This window comes from Chinchilla lanigera, unplaced genomic scaffold (assembly GCF_000276665.1).
Source record: "Chinchilla lanigera isolate Chin_1 unplaced genomic scaffold, ChiLan1.0 scaffold00016, whole genome shotgun sequence".
NCBI classification, from domain to species: Eukaryota; Metazoa; Chordata; class Mammalia; order Rodentia; family Chinchillidae; genus Chinchilla; species Chinchilla lanigera.
In genome coordinates, this window is record NW_004955417.1 from 25,860,977 (window position 1) to 25,878,791 (window position 17,815).

Below are 17,815 nucleotides of genomic sequence, written 5' to 3' on the forward strand. Positions count from 1 at the left end.
TATATATGTCCTTTATATACTTCTGGTAGTACAAGGGTAGAGACTACAAATAGAAGAAAATGCAAGTCCAGAGAAATTGTCACTTGAACACTGATTAGACTTTAATTGTGACCATCAGTAAGAACCTAAGCACATTTCTCATACCAAGTGAAGTTGGCATTATGCATTTTCCTTATCTAGGAAATTAATACTTTTTCCCTTCCTTCCTCCCTTCCTCCCTCCTTCCCTCCCTCCTTCTTTCGCCCTCCCTCCCTCCTTTCTTTCCTTCTTTCCAGCAGTAGTGGGAATTGAACCCAGGTCCTTCACACTGAGCTACATCCCCACCCTTTTTTTTATATTGAAACAGGGTCCCCCCCTCCCCCTACAGCTGGCATTGAACTCACTATGTAGCCCAGGCTGGCTTCAAAATTGCAGCAATTCTCCTGCCTCATCCCCAAGTGCTGGGTCACAGGTGTCGCCCCATCCCAGCTTAGCACTTCTGTTCTCTCTGTTCTCTTAGCCACCTCCTGGCTCCTCTTCCTCATTCTCCCAGTCCGCAGCACCCAGAGCTTGGGGGAACTGGGAGCTCAGGGCTGAGTGAGTCTCCTTGAGTGAATTCATTGATACGTGATGCAAAGTGAAGAATATAATCCGCAGCTCGCTCTGAAACAAATCACTGGCTTGAAATTGATACAAAGATTGTGGATTTCGCAGAAAAACAAAACTTGATCCAAAAGACTTCTTCAAAATTATCAACAAAACATGGAGTAGATTATATTACTAACTTTTCCTGACCAAACGAGAAAGAAAAGCTTCTCACAAAAACAAGCTCACCAGTGACTATTGAGGTGCTTTTTATAATAACACAGAAATCAAATAAAATTTGCTGGAGGTTTAGTTTTAAATAAATTATCATTAATTTTATTTTGTTTTGAAGACGATATCTAATATAATATTAGAATGATGACATATAAAATTTAAAATTTTGTATTTTACATGCTTTTGGGGGTTTTTTGGTCTTTTTGAAATAGGGTCTCACTATGCAGTTCAGGCTGGCCCTGAGCTCACTTTGTAGCCCAGGCTGGCCTCAGACTCACAATTATCCTCCTGCCTCAACCTCCTGAGTGCTGGGATTTTTTTTTTTTTTTTAATGTATAGCTTTTTGTACTTGGAAATATTTTTTAGTGATACTGTATTTCAGTGACTTATCAATAAAAAGTTTAAGAATGCTGAACAAGTTCTAAATAAGATACTATTTAGTATGATGCAAAATAAATACCCCACTATCTTTCGCCCCCTTCCCTTTTGCAAATGATCCACCTTCCTATTTCCTATTGTCTGTCTTTAATTTTTCCCTTTGTATTTTGGCTTTCCCATACAAGAGAAGCCATGTAACACTAATTTATTTCATTTAACATTATGATCTGAAGGTGCATCCACTTTCCTACAAACGTATCCTACTTTGTAGCAGAGTAGTACTTCATGGTATATAAAGCCACGTTTTCTTCATCCACTCATCTGTTAATGGGCATATAGGCCAGTACTTAGCTGTTCTGAGCTGTGCTGATGTACATGTGGGTGTGCATGGACCACTGTAATACAGTGTCTTTAACTCTTTTGAGAAGATACCTAGAGATGGAATAGCTAGGTCAAGTGGAATTTCTAGTTTTAGTTCTTTGACAAATCTCCGCACTGATTTCCATAGTGGCTGTACCAGTTTGCATTCCCACCCGCAGTACAGAAGGGCTCATTTTCCCCCACATCCTCACCAGCACTTGTTATTACTTCTCTTCTTGCTGATGTCCATTCTTCCTGGAGTGAGGTGGAATCCAAATGCTGAAGGTTGAATCTAGACCCATCCATCTCACCATGTACTACACTAAAATCCAACTGGATCAGAGATCTAAATCTGAATGATCTAGTACAGAAACACTTAATCTGCATACATAAGTTAGCGTGCTCAGTACTCTCCTAAACCTCGTAGATTGTCACTGCGTTTCTCAGTCAGTAAGGTCAGTATGAGTCCTTACACTGCTCCCTGAATTGCAGTTTAACTGGCAGTTTTAACAGGGCAGGTTCATGATGTGAGAGTATTTTTTAGGCACTAGTAAAACTGTAGGGGCTAATTTCTGAAGCACATTATTTTTAACTGGTGACTTATTTTAAAATGACTACCAGCACATTGTACAAAAAGTGAAGAACGATAGAGCTCATTTTTTAAGCAGATGTGATGGGATGCATGAAAACTCTGATTTTGCTGTTACCAGTACTGTAGCCTGCAAAAGCCCTGAGTCACTTACCCTGTCGCAGGTGGAGTCTGGAAGGCATTTGCAGAATTGTCGGGGAAGACGATTTTATGGTGTATTATAAATCAGATGTTGTGAAGGGGAGCCTGAGACCGGGGCTTCCGGCTCAGCTGACTGCCTTGAGTTGTGAATGTGCCGACCCCACGTCACTGAATGCAGTGGGCCTCATTAACCTCTGTGTCTGCAGGTCCAGCAGTGCTCGGCAGCAGGAAGCTCTCCGTCAGTGTTTGCTGACTTGAACTGTATCTGTATTTATAAGTTACCATTGTATTATGGAAGAAAACGTTAGTGTACAAGTGTTTTAAAATGAAGCATTTTTGGCAAAGTGATACGAGGATGTAGTATGAAAATTCAGATGATGCTAAAAACTTCAAGTGCAAAACAGAAAGCCTTGCCCTCCTCCCCATCATTCCAGCCCCTGACACTCCTTCCTACTTACTAGACTTCTGTTTCTGTGAGCACATATGTACAGTGCATGATGACGCCATTCATGCTGGGGAGATGCTGCATGCGCAGAGCACGTCTCCACTCTTTCTCATCCGCTTCTCCCCTCCCTCCATCTCTGCCCCCTGCCCTTTGGCAAAAATCCAAATAGTATGTATATGCTGCTTTTTTCTTTGGGGAAGTGTTGAGTGTTCTTTATTTGGTATTATACATTCACCACGCTAAGTACCTTTCACACAGTAAAAGGCAGCATTGTAGGTACAGGGAATTCTAAGTGGCAAAGTCAAGACCAAAAATATGACGTAGATGTTGCTTCCTTATCTTCAACTATTGCCTTATCAGTTTTTAGCACAAATTGTAACACAGGTGGATCTTGCTTGACATCAGATAACAAGGGATTTTCTCATTATTTAAACCTATTCACATAACCAGTTATAAAACCAGTCTTCAGTGGCTTTTGAGATGATGTACCCTGTCTTTTGAAAAGTTGAACATTACTAATCAACCATGTCTTCCAAAAAGGAGAACAGTATTTACTGAACTGAAATTATTACCAACTTTTCTTTTTTTGGCTTTTTGAGACAGGGTCTCACTATGTAGCCCCAGCTGATCTCAAACTTGCAACAATCCTCCTGCCTCAGCCTCCCAAATGCTAGGATTACAGGCATGCACCACCATGCCCAGAAGCTACCAGTGTTTTTTTTAAGAGGTCATATTCACTTATAATTTTTCTTAAATTAGGGCTACCCCACAGAAGTATTCTGTCAGCCATTTGTGATCTGAATTCTGGTGTGTGAGATCAGTTAAGTTATGGTATGCAGGAGAAAGCCATGGGGCATTTCTGTTTTATAATAAATACTGCACGGCTAACACTCATTAGGAGCTCAGCTGCGAGGTTGGCCTTTTCTCCCTTACTCTTGATGCCAGTGAAGGTCACTCTTGTTCCAGAAATGTGGTTTTGGGAGCTCCACACACTCCATCCCCGTGTCCTCTCTCCAAGTGACTTTTGGTCTTGTTGGCCCCTGGATAAGAATCCAGGAGCCCCGCCTGTCCTCTGCCCTGCCAGGCCATGGAGCTTTGGGCCAGGCTTGTGCTTGTCCCCGTTCCTCGGGTGGCACTGCGCGCACTTCTGTCTGTACCTAAACCTCTTGCCTTTCTCCAGAGCCCCCACCTTCAACTCATGTTTTCATTGCTGGTGAGCCAGGATTCCCATGGGATTTCCACTCACCCAAAGACATTCTTAGTTATCTACGCTTTCTTTTATTCTCTGCAATAGTTTTATTTCTACTGAGTCCTTTTTTCCCTCTTTGCTGCTTTAAATTTTTTTCATCTTGGACTTCTTCAGTTTGGGGTATCATAGTGATTCCTTTTTCACCACCTAAAGTTGGAACCAATTTAGAAATAAACCTAAGAAACATACAAATGGAGATAAATTGCAGGTGATGATGATAACAGCGTTTTAGATCTAGGCTTGATTTCTTAGATACCTACCGAACTCTGAACTTAGCTACTGAGTAGTGTCAGAGGTAGGGCGCTGTAGACCACACCTGTAGGGGAAGACCCTCGCCAGTCAGCAGAGAGCTTGTATCCTGTAGGCTGGCCAGTCCCGGTGGGTGAGAGAGCAAGGCTTGGCCAAAATGTGCCTGGTTCCTGACTGGCTCAGCGAGCGCTGGGAGGGAGAGAGCCCTGACCTTGTCCCTGAGCTCTGGTCCTGGCCTGTGTGCACACAGGCCTGGGAAGGGAGGAACCCTCCCCTCCTCACATTTTCATCAGCGTCTGGTGTCTGTCCTGTCATTCTGTTCTAAGTTGCAAGTTTTGTTGCCTACCCTTAGTGTAATGTCCAGTGAACGTCCCTGGACAGAGTGGTAAGGTGAAAATTCAACGTTCTGTCATGAGCTCTTCTTTCTCCCCCAGCATGAGCATCTGAGGCTCTTTTCTGAGGGTGTTTAGAGAAGAGTCCTCCAGTCTTTCCAGTGTAGCATCGTAGCTGCTAGCTATCCAGTGGCAAGGCTTGGAGTCTCACCTTCAACCAGACTTGCATTTCATTCCTTCTTTAACCAGCTGCAGTGTTACTTTCAGTATCCCTCAGGTTCTGTAGTCTGGGACTACTGGAAGAAAAATGGGCTCTGAGGGCTGGAGCTCTGCAGGCTCCCGGTACCTCCAGTCCTGACTGGGCCAGCACCTCAGCCCCAGCAGCTTCAGGCACCTCATTTTTGCCTTCTGGGGCAGTGATGGCCCCCAAGGTGACTGTCTCCTGCTCTGCCACTCTGTTACCAGCTACCCTAATCACTCTCTCATTGCTGGGGCAAAATACCTGACACCCACAACTTCAGGAAGGAGCGCTTTATTTTGGCTCATGCTTCAGTCCGTAGCCAGCTGGCTCCAAGGCAGGGTGGCATGGCGGAGGGGCCTGGCGGAGGAGAGCTGCTCAGGGCATGGGGCACAGGAAGTAGAGAGAGGAGGGAGGGGACAGGGAGGGAGGTGAACCTTTCCCGGCTGCGCTCTGGGCCTACCTCTACCCGCCTGACCCTGCCTCCTGCCAGCCCCATAATCTAATTGTCTCCCAGGAGCCCTGCCTGTGCGTGATTGTGTGAGGCTTTAGGATGACATCTAGATACACACGGTAACACCACCCCACAGCCACTTGTTTTCTAAAGTTTATTTTGAAGTGTCATTTATCATCTTTTATTGTCCTGTTTTGTCCCTTTTATGTGTTCTTAGGTTTTGAGAAGTATCCAAAAAGTCTAACAGGTTTCAGTTTCGTATAAGTATCAACATGTGTCCATTTTTAATGCTCTACAATTTATTTCTAAAATCTTTTATAAACTTGGCTTCATTATTTACCAAGTTTTGGTGTTAACAAGTCACTGTTTCTCCCTATCTTACATAGCTGGGAATTCTGCCGTTGTGTACAAACAGATGAAAATGAAAGTGTGCCTACCTGGGAGTGCCAATTTGCCGGAGAAGCTCACTTGTTTCACCTTTGAAAGTACTTTCAATAAAGAGAGGAGTAGATGAGCTCTAGAGAGGCTTGGGAAAAAGTCTTACGGTTAATTAGATTGATTTGTCTTGCAGAAAGGAGGAAGTTGGCAAAGGAGCCTGCAGCGTTTTCTGCTGATGAACTCAAAAGTCTGTTACGACTCACCAGGGAGCGCTTTCTTCATCATTTTGATGCTCTTACTCCTGAAACGGCTCTAAGACAGATCGACAAAATTAAAACCTCAGCTATGTTAAATGGTAAGTTCTTTATTACTTTAAATTTTGTTCTTTTCCTTGTAGCATCTGTGGTAGCTATCATTATTCAATGTTACATATTAGTCAAATCAAAATGCATTTTATAAATTTAAATAATACATATTTTTATATATGAGTATGTATGTATATAAGGTGCCATCAGCAGTGGACATTTAAATTTTTAAAAATGTATTTCAGTCAAAGGCACATTGCCATTCCCCCTCAGAATACAGCCCCTCATTTTAAACACCCTTACTGCATCGCTTTTGCCCCTGTGAAGCAGTTCTAGAAGTCCTCTTTCCTGCGTGTCTCTGTGAGATGCGACCCAATGTGAACGCTGTTGCCGAGCGCCGTCCCACAGAAAACAGGCTCATGAAAACATCATGCCGTGCCGTTCTCCACCTACGCACTAGATCTGGCAGCATACAGCTTCTAGTTCACCCGCAAAGTGAAAATGAGCGTGAAAGGTAAACATGTGCATTGATTCAGGACATCAAGGCAGCCCGCTCGGCACAGTGGAGGACACTGAGGAAAGAGGACTCCAGAACTGCTTCAGACAGTGGCACGAACAGTGGGAGAAGTGTGCTGGAAGGAAGGGGGACATACTCTGAGGGGAACTAAGGTCAGTGCGTCTTTTGTTATAATAAATATTTTAACTTAAATGTTCACTGTAATTTTTGATCACACCAGGTATATTCTCTGTACTTATTTAATATTACAGGTTTTTTGATCACACCTTCCATTAAGCGTGCTCGATGTAATTGTTTTTGAGCAGAGGGAGAAGCATTATAAGGTGATCTTTCTTATTATCCTTGCTAAGGCTGCCAGAATGGCTGGATTTCTGTCATGCTGTTTCAGAAAGTGAGGCAAGTAAAATCTACACAGAGCATTCCATGTGATAAGATGCATCACATTTGCCAGTCATTAGGGCTGGGACACTCACCGACATACACAGAGGAGGCACAGATCATTTCAATATTTAATTGGATTTCTATTTTCCTGGATTCTGGTGTTGTGATGAATTTGAATAGAGCAAAGCTTTTCAGTATCTACCAAGAAAGCCTTTGAAGATCGTTTGGCACAATTTTAAATATAGAGGACAGTTTTGGGGTTTTATTTTGTGAGAATAATTCTGTTGCATGGGTTAATGAGGAAATGATCACAGAATCAAGTTAGCCGTAATGTTTTCTGAATGCCTTTTGTGTATTTGATGCTGAAGTTACATGAAGAAGCGAAAATGCCAGTCCTTGGCTTTCAGTAAGATTAGGGTCTGTTTGCAAAGCAAGGTATAAAAGCAGCACGTAGTGCCGGGTTTAAGAACACAGACTCTCGGCCAAGGTCCAAGTCTCAAGATTGTCACTTCTTAGCCGAGTGGTTTGGGGCGTGTTATGTCACCTCTGTTCCCCGTGTGCTGAGTGGGAAAATAATACAGCCTGTGGCCAGGGCCCCCGTGCGGGTGACTGGGGCTCTCGTGAGGGTTAACGAGTTGGTGCTCGCAGCACCAGGAAGGACAGACAGGCTGTTGCTTGTGTTGTTGTCACCCTCGGTCCGTATCAGTACCGAGGTTCACCGGCAGCCAGTGTCACTGGAAAGGCCCCGGGGAGATGGTGAAGGCGCTGGCGACGGGGCATGTGTTTGGATCAGGGCAGGAGCTTCGCTTTGTGCTGGCAGCCAGGCTGGATGCTGGCCCTGCCGCTCACCCGCTGTGTGACCGTGGGTGCGTTTTCTGACCTCTTTAACTTGGGGATGAGGTGGTTATGAAGATGAAATTAATTACCTGCACCTTGCATAGAAGGTTGCCTGGTGTGGAGTGAGCGCCACATGGTTTTTGGCTAAGTAACTCCATGTAAATTGAGAAAGGAGAGCTGTAAGTGGGGCAGGGTAGTCGCAGGAGGCTTGGCAGGAGCCAGGGGACTCCAGGGGGATCTTGAGTGGTGCTTCGAGTCTGTAGAGAGAATAAGACAGGATTTTCCAAAGAGAAGAGACAGCACAACCCGTCATGAAGCTAAGGAAAGGGGAACTGTGTGGCTTCCCCGAGGGTCTGCACAGGAGAGGGGAGGGTTGAAAGGCGGGAGAAGCACAGGCAGTGGCGAGGGATCTCACACGGACACGTTCAGAGCTACCTGTAGGGGTCGGACCTCGGCTGCCGCTGTCACGCCCAGCTGAAGGAGTGGTCCTGTCCCACGCGAGCGCAGCTCCCCTACTTTCCCAGGCCTTTTTGGTGGAATCCAGGTGCACGCGGGGTGCACCATCCTCGACGTGCTTTGCGGGCTGCCTGGCCTTGTGCTCCTCCAGGGCGCAGGCCCATTTCCTGACCACCACGGAGGGCTCTGCGTCCCTCGGACAAGTCTCGTGCCCTTCCCGCTCACAACCTCCACCTTCACCGGTCCTCCACCTGGAATTCTGTCCCGCCTCTTGCCCAGTTCAGAAGCCCACTTCAGTGTATTTCGAAGAGAGGCTTTTTCTGACCCTGCTCCACTTAAATGATTTCTTCTTGTACTGTTCCCTAGTTTTTCTTCAAATCACTTGTCACATTTTAAAATTACATATCATCTGTGCAGTTCTTTATTAAGTGTTTGTCTTCTCTCTAAGCCCTGTTCTCTGAGCGTAAAGCACATGCCCACTTGCTCTGTGTGTCCACAGAGCCTGGTACAGTACCTGGCACACGGGTGGGGGAGCTCCCCCAAATCCTTGTTAAATGAATGAAAGAAACTCTGAAACTGAGCTCTGAGCCTGAGCTGAAACCGTGCAGGCTGTCAGTGTGAGCATGACTCCTCACATCCTTGTAGCTTGGATTTGAGTAAATATTCTCCATGTAAATTACACTACCTGTAGTAACAGCAAGGTCAATCAGATTTCCTATTTTGACCTGTTATTTGCAGCATAGACCTTAGAAGTTATTAGCAATTGGTCAGGTTATTTGGTCAGCTCAGTTTTTACAAATACTCTAGTATGTGTGACAAGTGTCAAATTATTATGTAGAAAAAGCCTTAATCTCACCATTGTGTTTACTCTTTTCCACAAAGTTGGAGAAAACTTCCGCAGTGGCACATGTGCTATCCAGGCTCATAATGCAGCCATGGTCTCCTGCACCGGGACCCCTGGGCACATCAAGCGCGGCATACCTGAGTGTGCTGGCTCATTATGCAAGGTCATAGTTTTATTTTTTCGGACATTTAAAGATGAACTTTCTAGTGTGCATTTCTAATTCTCATTTTATTAAACAGATTATACCGGTAACAACATAACCTTTCCTTTGTGACTTACGTTTAGGTGTGTGAGATTAGGCCTTAACCTCATCAACTATGTCTGGTCACCAGTGATATCACTTCCTTTCTGTTTGCTGTGACATGAGATTCTGTCGGTCCCTTTTCTCTATTTCCCTATTGTATTGGTTTGATTTCTTTGTTCACCAATAAAATAAAACACTTTTTAAAAAAATTTAAAAGAGCCTTCTTGGTTTCTCAGAGAACCTTTCTGTACCTTTCTGGTGTCAGCAAGGAATAGTGTCCTGACCCATAAATAAAATATTATACTTTATTTTGCTGTAAAGAGTATATTGTTATTTTCCTAAAGGTGAGACATGTATGAATGTTTGTCTACCCATTCTTAAATATTTAACCTGTGTCATTTATGTAGGTTGTATGGCAAGGTTAAAAATTCACTATATTGTAATGTTTAAAGACAGTTTAATACTTTTTTAAGGATGGCTTGCATTCTCTTATGAATTCACAGCGTGCAATTGTGCAGAATTGCTATTGATTTTTTTTTTCCCTTAGTGGAAAGCCATGTCTCCATTAAGAAGCATATTACATTATTATAAATCTCATTATGCTATAAAATAATATTTCACTATCCTTATTAAGAAGTGGGAAGTGGTATGGTGTTTGGAGAGGGCAATCCAGTATAGGTACTGAAAGTATTCTTAAATCTTCAGTGTGAAATAGTTTAACAAGGGAAAATAATATACAGGTTTCTGTTTTCATTTTTAAAAACTTTTTTGTTGAAAAATTTCTCTACCAAATCATTTTTTAAAAGATCACCACACATTTTGAAACAAGTATCTCTGTTGATACTGTTGATGATAAACAGCTAATAATTTTCTGCCAGTTACTAGAACCAATATGTAGTAGTTCAAAACAGGGTTTAAAACCATACAGTTTTAGAATTCCAAAAAAGTAGTATAGTTAGTAATTTTGCCAGTGTTAACACAGTTTGGGTGTGCTGATAATTTCTAATGAGAAAAGATGCTGTCCCTTTAGGTTTTTGTTTATGGTCCCAGTGTTAGGAATAGTCTTACTGTAGTTCACAGCAGCATGTTAGCTAGAAAAGACAGTCTTACATATGCTTATTAGTAACTGTATGGGTCAGCTTCCTGTTGCTGGGACACAACACCCAACACCCGCAGCTTAAAGGAGAGAGGTTGACTTCAGTTTGTGGTTTCAGAGGTTTCAGTCCATGGTTGGCTGACTCCCAGCAAGTAGGTTATGAAGGGAGGGCCTGGCGGAGGAGGTAGGTCATGAAGGGAGGGCCTGGCGGAGGAAACCGCTAGACTCAGGACACCCAGGAAGCTGAGAGGGTAGTGAAGAGAGTTGGAGGGGAACGGGCTGTAACCAGCTCTGGCCCTTAATGTCGCATGCCACTACCCACCCACAGACACCCAGGAGGGCCTTTCACTGCTCTCCTCAGTGACGCTTAAGCCAATCAAGTCAGCAGTCCAGATGGAACATCACAGTGTGAAATAGCACTTGAAATGTTAGTGATTTGAGGAAATGTGTGTCGTTATTTTATATTAATTTAAAAATAAGGATTATTCCTAAAGTAGCCTTTATCTGAGAACAATCCCTGTATTTATCATTTTATTATTATACCTTTGAGAATGAAATAATCTGTTTTTGGAATTTGGAATTTTGGAAGATGACATTTTCCAGTTTATTTGTACTAAGTCCAGTTTAGCATGTAAAAATCACATAGTACATCCATTATGTTCTCTAGAGAGTTGCCCCTTTTTCATTTAGGAATAATTTTACTAAAAATAATGGAGTTATCCTTTTATTTCATGAGTCCTAACAGTGCTGGTTTTTCAGTTTTCCAAGTAACTTTTACTTTAATGAGGTATTTTATTCATTTCCAACAAACTTCTCTATGGCATTTCCTACAGTTCAGACCACCAGAGAGATCTTTAATAAATGCCTGGGTTAAGTCCTATGCAACTAACATAAGGTGCATTTATGTATTTGTATACTTGTATTCATATTTTTTATATAACAGAATTCAGTATGTTAACTCTTCAGTTCTTACGGGTATTTCTTTCTCTTTAGCTGCCACTCGAGGAGAACCTGACTCTTCAAGTCTAGTGGAAACCAGTTCTTTGGAATGGCCAGAAAAGCATGTTCTTCAAAATTTGGAAACTTTTGGAAAAGCTAGACAAAAACTGAGGTAATATTTGAGTCTGTAAGACAGCACACTGTAGCTCAGCATTTTTATATGAACTTTCTTAACCCTTTATTATGACATGCGATTAGTTTATAGTTGTATTATGAAAGCAGTGTGTGCTTCCTGAAAGTGGATGATCAAGAGTAGTATATTCATGAACTGGGAAATGCTTGTGTTCCTCTACCTTCTCTCTGCACCTTGCAGGTGTACGCAATCACGGTGAACATTTTGGGGTACAGTTCTCTGGGCATAGGAAGACTTAGTACGGAACCATGTTAAACGAAGTAGACATAGTCCCCTCACTGAAGCACCTGGTTCCCATTTTGTGTCCTTGCGCGCTCACCTAGCCCCTGCAGTTCTCTCCGGGAGGCAGCGTTCATGTTTGGTTGTGGTTTTAGTCCTGTGCTGCAGTACAAAGCAAGCACGAAGTACCTAGTTGTGAAGCGGTGGAGTCCAAGCCCTCGCACACTGCCCTCATCCCAAACACTGCAAACCATGCCGTTACTGTTAGTTGTTCTGTTGCTGTCCTTTTATGACCTGCCTCTCCTTTCCTTCATGGACATTAGCACGTATTTACTGAACACCAGTTGTCACGCACTTGGGGAGGCACCAGCACCGCCCCTTTCCTTTAACCCAAGAGACAGTCAGGAGCAAGCGAGGGCCCAGACCTGCGAATATAATAATTGTAAGTTACGCCGTGGATCGAGGGTGAAGCCCACAGCGGCAGAGGCTGGTGATTGTGTTATTTATGCCAGGAGTGATGGCGTCTAATCTCGTAAGCAAATTTTGCTCTTTTATGGCAGATAGCTTGCACAGGGAGAAACTGGGGGCAGAGAGATCTGATAGGTGGTCTTTTCTGTAGGCGAAGTGAGAGAGAACGGAGCTCAAACTAGACCATAGCACAGCTTGGGGTGTACTTTGGTGGTAAGCTGGAAAACCCTTCCGGTAGTGGCTTGGATAGGGAGAGGGAAACAGACGTGCAAGGCAGTTTGGATTGCTGGCTTTCACAACGCAGCGAGCGATGTTCTCACGGAACGGACAAGATTGCTGGGATGTTGGTCGTGAGAATAATTTTAGAGAGAAAAGTCAGCAAGCGTGCTTTAGGGGCGCTAAGTTTGCCCTCTAAGTACCCACAAGGGAATAGCAAGTGGCCTCGTGGAGGGGAGACCGCACCTCAGTGTGGAGTCAGCCACAGGAGGAGTCAGGACACAGGGTGAGGCCCTGAGGAGAAGAGGGAAAGGACTGAGACCGTCCCTTGGAGTATCTGGAGCGTTTACAGGTTCCAGAGAAGACAGTCGGGAAGAGTGGGAGGCCCGGAGGACCCGCGTCTCTCGCCCCGTAGTTGTAGGCAGTGTCTTCCATCTCCCTGGACGAGAGATGATGTAGCCCCATTTCCCTCCCCTCCATCCTCTCTCTGTCTTGCAATGGACAGTTCTGCTCCTTCTTCAGCGATTGTTCTCGCCCCTCTCCGGCTTCTCGCTGGTTTGGGCCAGCACTGTCCCCTGCACAGCTGTGAGTCGCCGCGGGATGCGCTCAGCCTCCTTCCTGGATGAGCCCAGGACTTCCCTGGATTTCCTATTTTAGAGAGAAGTCTGTTGCCAGTCAGTTTCTGTCTCTAGAACTTTTAGAGTTTTCCATTTTCCTTACTGTTTTGAAATTTCCTGAGGTCATGGTTATAGGATGTTAGTCTCAAGATTTTTGTCTTCAGAGCCGGGCGTGGTGGCGCATGCCTGTAATCCCAGCACTCAGAAGGCTGAGTCAGGAAAATCGTTGGGAGTTCGAGACCAGCCTGGGCTACAAAGTGAGCTCAAGGCCAGGCTGAACTGCATAGCAAGACCCTGTCTCAAAATGACAAAAAAAAAAATTTTTGTCTTTTTTCAGCTCTGCGAAATACTTTATTTCTTCATTAATCATCCCTCTATTTGCTTGTTTTCTTCTTTCTCTGAAATACCTGTTTTAATTAACATTAAACATCCTGGATATTTTAAATTCAAAATTTGCTTTTTCTGTTTATAATCTATTTCTTTGTCCTTTTGACTGTATGTCCCTGGGTGGGTATTTCCTTACATTTGCTTTCTTCATTTCTGTTAATCTTTTTGGTGGTGGTACTCACGTCTTAAGTTCCTAACACATTTTCCTGTACTTCTGCCCTATTTTTTTCATAGCAGCATGGTCTTTTAGTCCTCTGGAGACTGGAGGTGATACTGTGAAGGTACTCTTTTCTCTGTTCATTTCAGTGTGTTTTCTGGATGGTCTCATGCTCCTTCGAGCTGCTTGTTTTTGTCCTTTTGGGCTTTTTCTCTTTTCCATCGTTCTCCTCCAGTGTCCGGCAGCCCGTACGGTCTCTTCCAGGGAAGGAGTCAGGACCAGGCTGTGGCTTGCGTCTCCCTTTTGCTAGGCCCTCCCTTCCTCCTGGGGAGGGTGCAGGGTGGAGCTTGCTTTAGGGTGCGCAGCCAGGGACGGGCCGGTAGAGTTGGCCCTGACTTACACTAAGTTGGGGCTTTATCCTGGGCCCGCAGCAGACTCTGGGGCAGGTACAAGGCTGTGTACCTTCCAGGGAAGTTTCTGTGTTTTTAAGAACAGGGAGATGAAAAGCACAGGGGTAGGGTGTGTGGGAGGGAGGCGTGAGTGCCGCAGTCCTGGTGCAGGTCTTACGATATGTCGCCTTGATCCGTGCTGAACCCACTCAGTAACCCAGAAGTAGAGCCCTGCGTGGCTTCCCGGGAAGGGAAGACGACAGCGCTTACCATTAATATGTGTCTCTCCATAGTTCTTGGAAAGGCGGTTGCCCTAGTTCAACAGTGGCGAACCTGTGGCACGCATGCAGCAGCCTGTGGTGTTATCACGGAAAGCTCTAAAAGGTTCGCCATCACTGCCCTAGTTTACCCCACTTTGAAACTTACTGAACTTTTGGGTCCACTTTTCCTTCTCTTTTCCTTTCCTTAACTGTATCATGAATTTACTCTCCAGTGCTTCAGTACTGGGATTTCAGCTCGTTCCATTAGTGAGGCTGATGCATGTCACATGTTGAGCCTTGCTGTCTTGAAGCTTGTTTGTCAGGCCAGGTCCAGGCCAAACGCCACCCTTCTCTGGAAACCTCTCACACACTGCAGTTCCTTCTGTAAACGTCCAAGGACTGCGCTGCTGCTGCTGCTGCTGCTGCTGCTCCCACCACACTTTGCTGTGCTGTCTCTGCCTCATTCCCCATTGGTACGTTCATGTCCTGTCAGGCAGGAGCGACAATTACGGGTCTGTAGACTATTGTGAACGCTTCCTGTTACATCGCACTGATGTGCACACAGTAAGTGCTCAAATACCACGGACACACCGCAGATCTGGAGTCGGGTTCTTGGTTATGGACAGAAGACGTGTTGTGTATTTTTTAGAATTTGCTTTGCATTAAAACAGATTTAGTCTGCAAATAATGTATCGCTATACAGTGAGTTTCAGGATCAGGGTCTGGTTTTAGACATAATCACCTGTCATGTGACTTCCTTGTTTCCTCTTAGGTTGGGGATAAAAATCCCAGGTTTGCTTCAAAATTGTGAAAATCTAATGAGAGAATCTATGAAAAATTAGCTTCCAAGCTTAAAAAACGCTAAACACAATCAGGTGTTGTCAGTGTTACTATTTTTTTTAACCGAGACATATCTTGGTAGTGTAATTTATCACAAGCAAGGCTTTTAAATTGCTTCGATATCATGTGTTTGTGTTCTATATAAATGCAAATCGTACATTTCGCCGCTATAGCTGGTCTGCAGAATGGAGAATAATATTCATTAAGAAGCCTTTGTCAGTCACAGACAGGACGCACACAGAAATTAAATTAAATTGTGCATGCCCTTCCTGCCCTCTTAGACTGTGAAGTTCAGAGGATGTATTTAAGGGTTTTCTCGTTTGGCTGTTTTGATTTTATTTATATTTTCTTTCCTTTTTTTTTTAGATTTATAGTTTCAATTTAAAAATAAAGGGAAGGGCCAGGGACATAGCTCAATGGCACAGCGCCTGCCTGGCAAGCATGAGCTCCTGAGTTCAATTCCCAGCACCCCCTCAAAAGAAAGGAGTAAAAAAGGGGAAAGGGCACCGTGAGCATGTGAATGATCCTTAATGTGTAGAAATAGGGATCTAAACCCAGGGCAGTATTTTAATCAGGTAATTATCAATAAAAATGCTCATTTTGAGTAACAAAATACGCAGGAAATAAATTCATACAAGTTTAGGAAGTCAGTTTTCTATGCAAGTATTGAAAGATGTGTTTGTTTTGTTGTCGTCTGGTACTGAGGGATTGAGACCAGGTCCGTCACACTGAACTACATCCTCGGTCCCTTCTTATTTTTTATGTTAAGCTACATTGCCCAGGCTGAGCTCCAACTTGTGATCCTCCTGCCTCAGCCTCTCAGAGTGCTGGGATGACAAGTGTGTGCCACCATACCCAGCAAAAAATAGTAATAATTTATGTTGTAGGGACAGCGATGGTGAGCAGTAATTGAGTGCTTGATAAAACTATCTTCCTCTTTTCAATATTTACAACTTCCTGTGAGCTTTTTTGACTTACAGAGTGATACAGAAGTAGTGCCTACTTTGGAGTCAGTACTGTACTGAGTGTCATTTTAAATAACTGTGTCACCCGGGTCTGTAATGTAACCTGTTTTGTGCCAGTCTCATTAGCTGAAATATAGGAGTAATGATTGTTTTTAGATTCAGTTTTCACTTTATAAAGTACATATGTTTGGGTGTTACTTCATTCTGAAATAAGAGCCATCCCATCTTTTTTAAGGGGTTTTTCCGGATGAAGAACACACTGTAGGTAAGGCAATTTGCAGAGTGTAGTGTCCTGTACCTATTTCAGATGTGGCAGCGATTCAGGGGCTCCGCAGAGTGCCGTGATCATGGTGACAACAGACCTTGGAGAGAACCCGATTACTGTCTCATTTCATGGTTGGGCTTTCAGTAATCTTTCAAGTTCATAGAAAATTGAAACATTCAGTCCTTGCCCTCAGAAATCTATGATATTAGAGGGTTTCAAAACATGGAAATTTAGATTTTAAATTTATAGAAGTGGTCACTTCATACTACTGAATAATTAATATACCATCTTTTATAAGCGGTGAAATTATGCTTTTTTTATATTTAAGTAGAATTATTGACGTGGCCTCTCCAAGTTTCAGTGTGACACAGATGTTTTGAAAATATAGTTTGAAACTGATTTGCAAAGATTTTACTTCATTGTTTTTCTGAAATGTGTAATGCTCCCATTTTCCTTGTGTGTTTTTCTGGTTTCTGTCCCTATCACCTTTTCTGAGCAGTGGTGAATGTGCATCTGTACTAAACCTGCATAACCTTATCTGTCCAGAGCCGGCTCGTTGCCTCAGTCCTCGGAGCAGCTGCTGGGCCATAAAGAGGGCCCCCGAGATGCGGTCCTGTTGCTGGATGCTAAGGAGCTGCTCAAGTACTTTACCTCTGATGGACTGCCTGTGGGAGACCTCCAGCCTTTGCCCCTGCAGAAGGGGTACGTTGAAGACTTAGGGTGTCCAGCTAACTCTTAAGAATCATTTAAAGCCACATGGCATTGCATGCTTTTGGCTGACGCTCCGTGCTGCTTCAGCAGATCACAGTTTGCTTCTGGTGTTCAGCAGCTGGCCTTGTGTCATCGCTTTTCTGAGGGTTGAGGGGTGGTCGTGGGCCTTTCACTCTGAACTGCATCTTCAGCTCTTTGTTTCTTTGTTTGTTTGCTTATTTATGTTTTGAGACAGGGTCTTACTAAGTTGCTAAGTTTTCCATGCTGGGCTCAAATTTGCGATCCTCCTGCCTCAGCCTCCCAGAGTGCTAGGAATACAGACATGTACCACTCTGCCCAGCTATAATCCTGACTTTTTCTATTATCCAAATGCCCTACAGGCTTGTGATATTGAATATAAGGGAAATAGAAATAATAAATGAGACCTAAATACATTCCTTATAGAATTTACTGACTTCTGCTTTATACACAAAGGACAGCACCTTTTAGGAAATAAGTACATTTCGAATCCCAAATAAAAATGTTTTAAATTCTTTTTTACTTGCCAGTTTGGATTTTGCCTGTACTTGGCGTTATCATTGTCACTTATGCCTAATACTAGCAGAAACCAGAGCCTTTTAATTGACGAGGGTGGGAAATGTAATAAAAAGGCTTTTTAACACTGTGACATTACCAAGACCTCAGCATCTGTGTGAATAATTTACAGCTAATTTCACTTCTAAGACAGCTTCCTCTGTGTTACTGGTTAACAAATGCTGGATGCTGCGGAAGTGGATTGGAGAATAAGTAGAACTATGACACTGGCTACTTGTGGAGATCGAATAATTTGCTCATTGCCTAATTTCTTTCTAATTGTTAATCCATTATTTTGAAAACCTCCTAAGGGTCTTTAAAATTG

General features: G+C 43.7%; 1 protein-coding gene across 1 annotated transcript in view; it reads left to right on the plus strand.

Moving 5' to 3' along the window:
* The window catches only part of Mtbp (MDM2 binding protein), a 69,502-nt gene that overhangs the window by 36,726 nt on the left and 14,961 nt on the right, over positions 1 to 17,815 (plus strand). The window contains exons 13-16 of the mRNA XM_013512840.1: positions 637 to 680; positions 5,755 to 5,966; positions 11,285 to 11,402; positions 16,753 to 16,908. Coding sequence (XP_013368294.1) covers positions 637 to 680; positions 5,755 to 5,966; positions 11,285 to 11,402; positions 16,753 to 16,908 — 530 coding nt within the window. The remainder of the gene's footprint in view (positions 1 to 636; positions 681 to 5,754; positions 5,967 to 11,284; positions 11,403 to 16,752; positions 16,909 to 17,815) is intronic.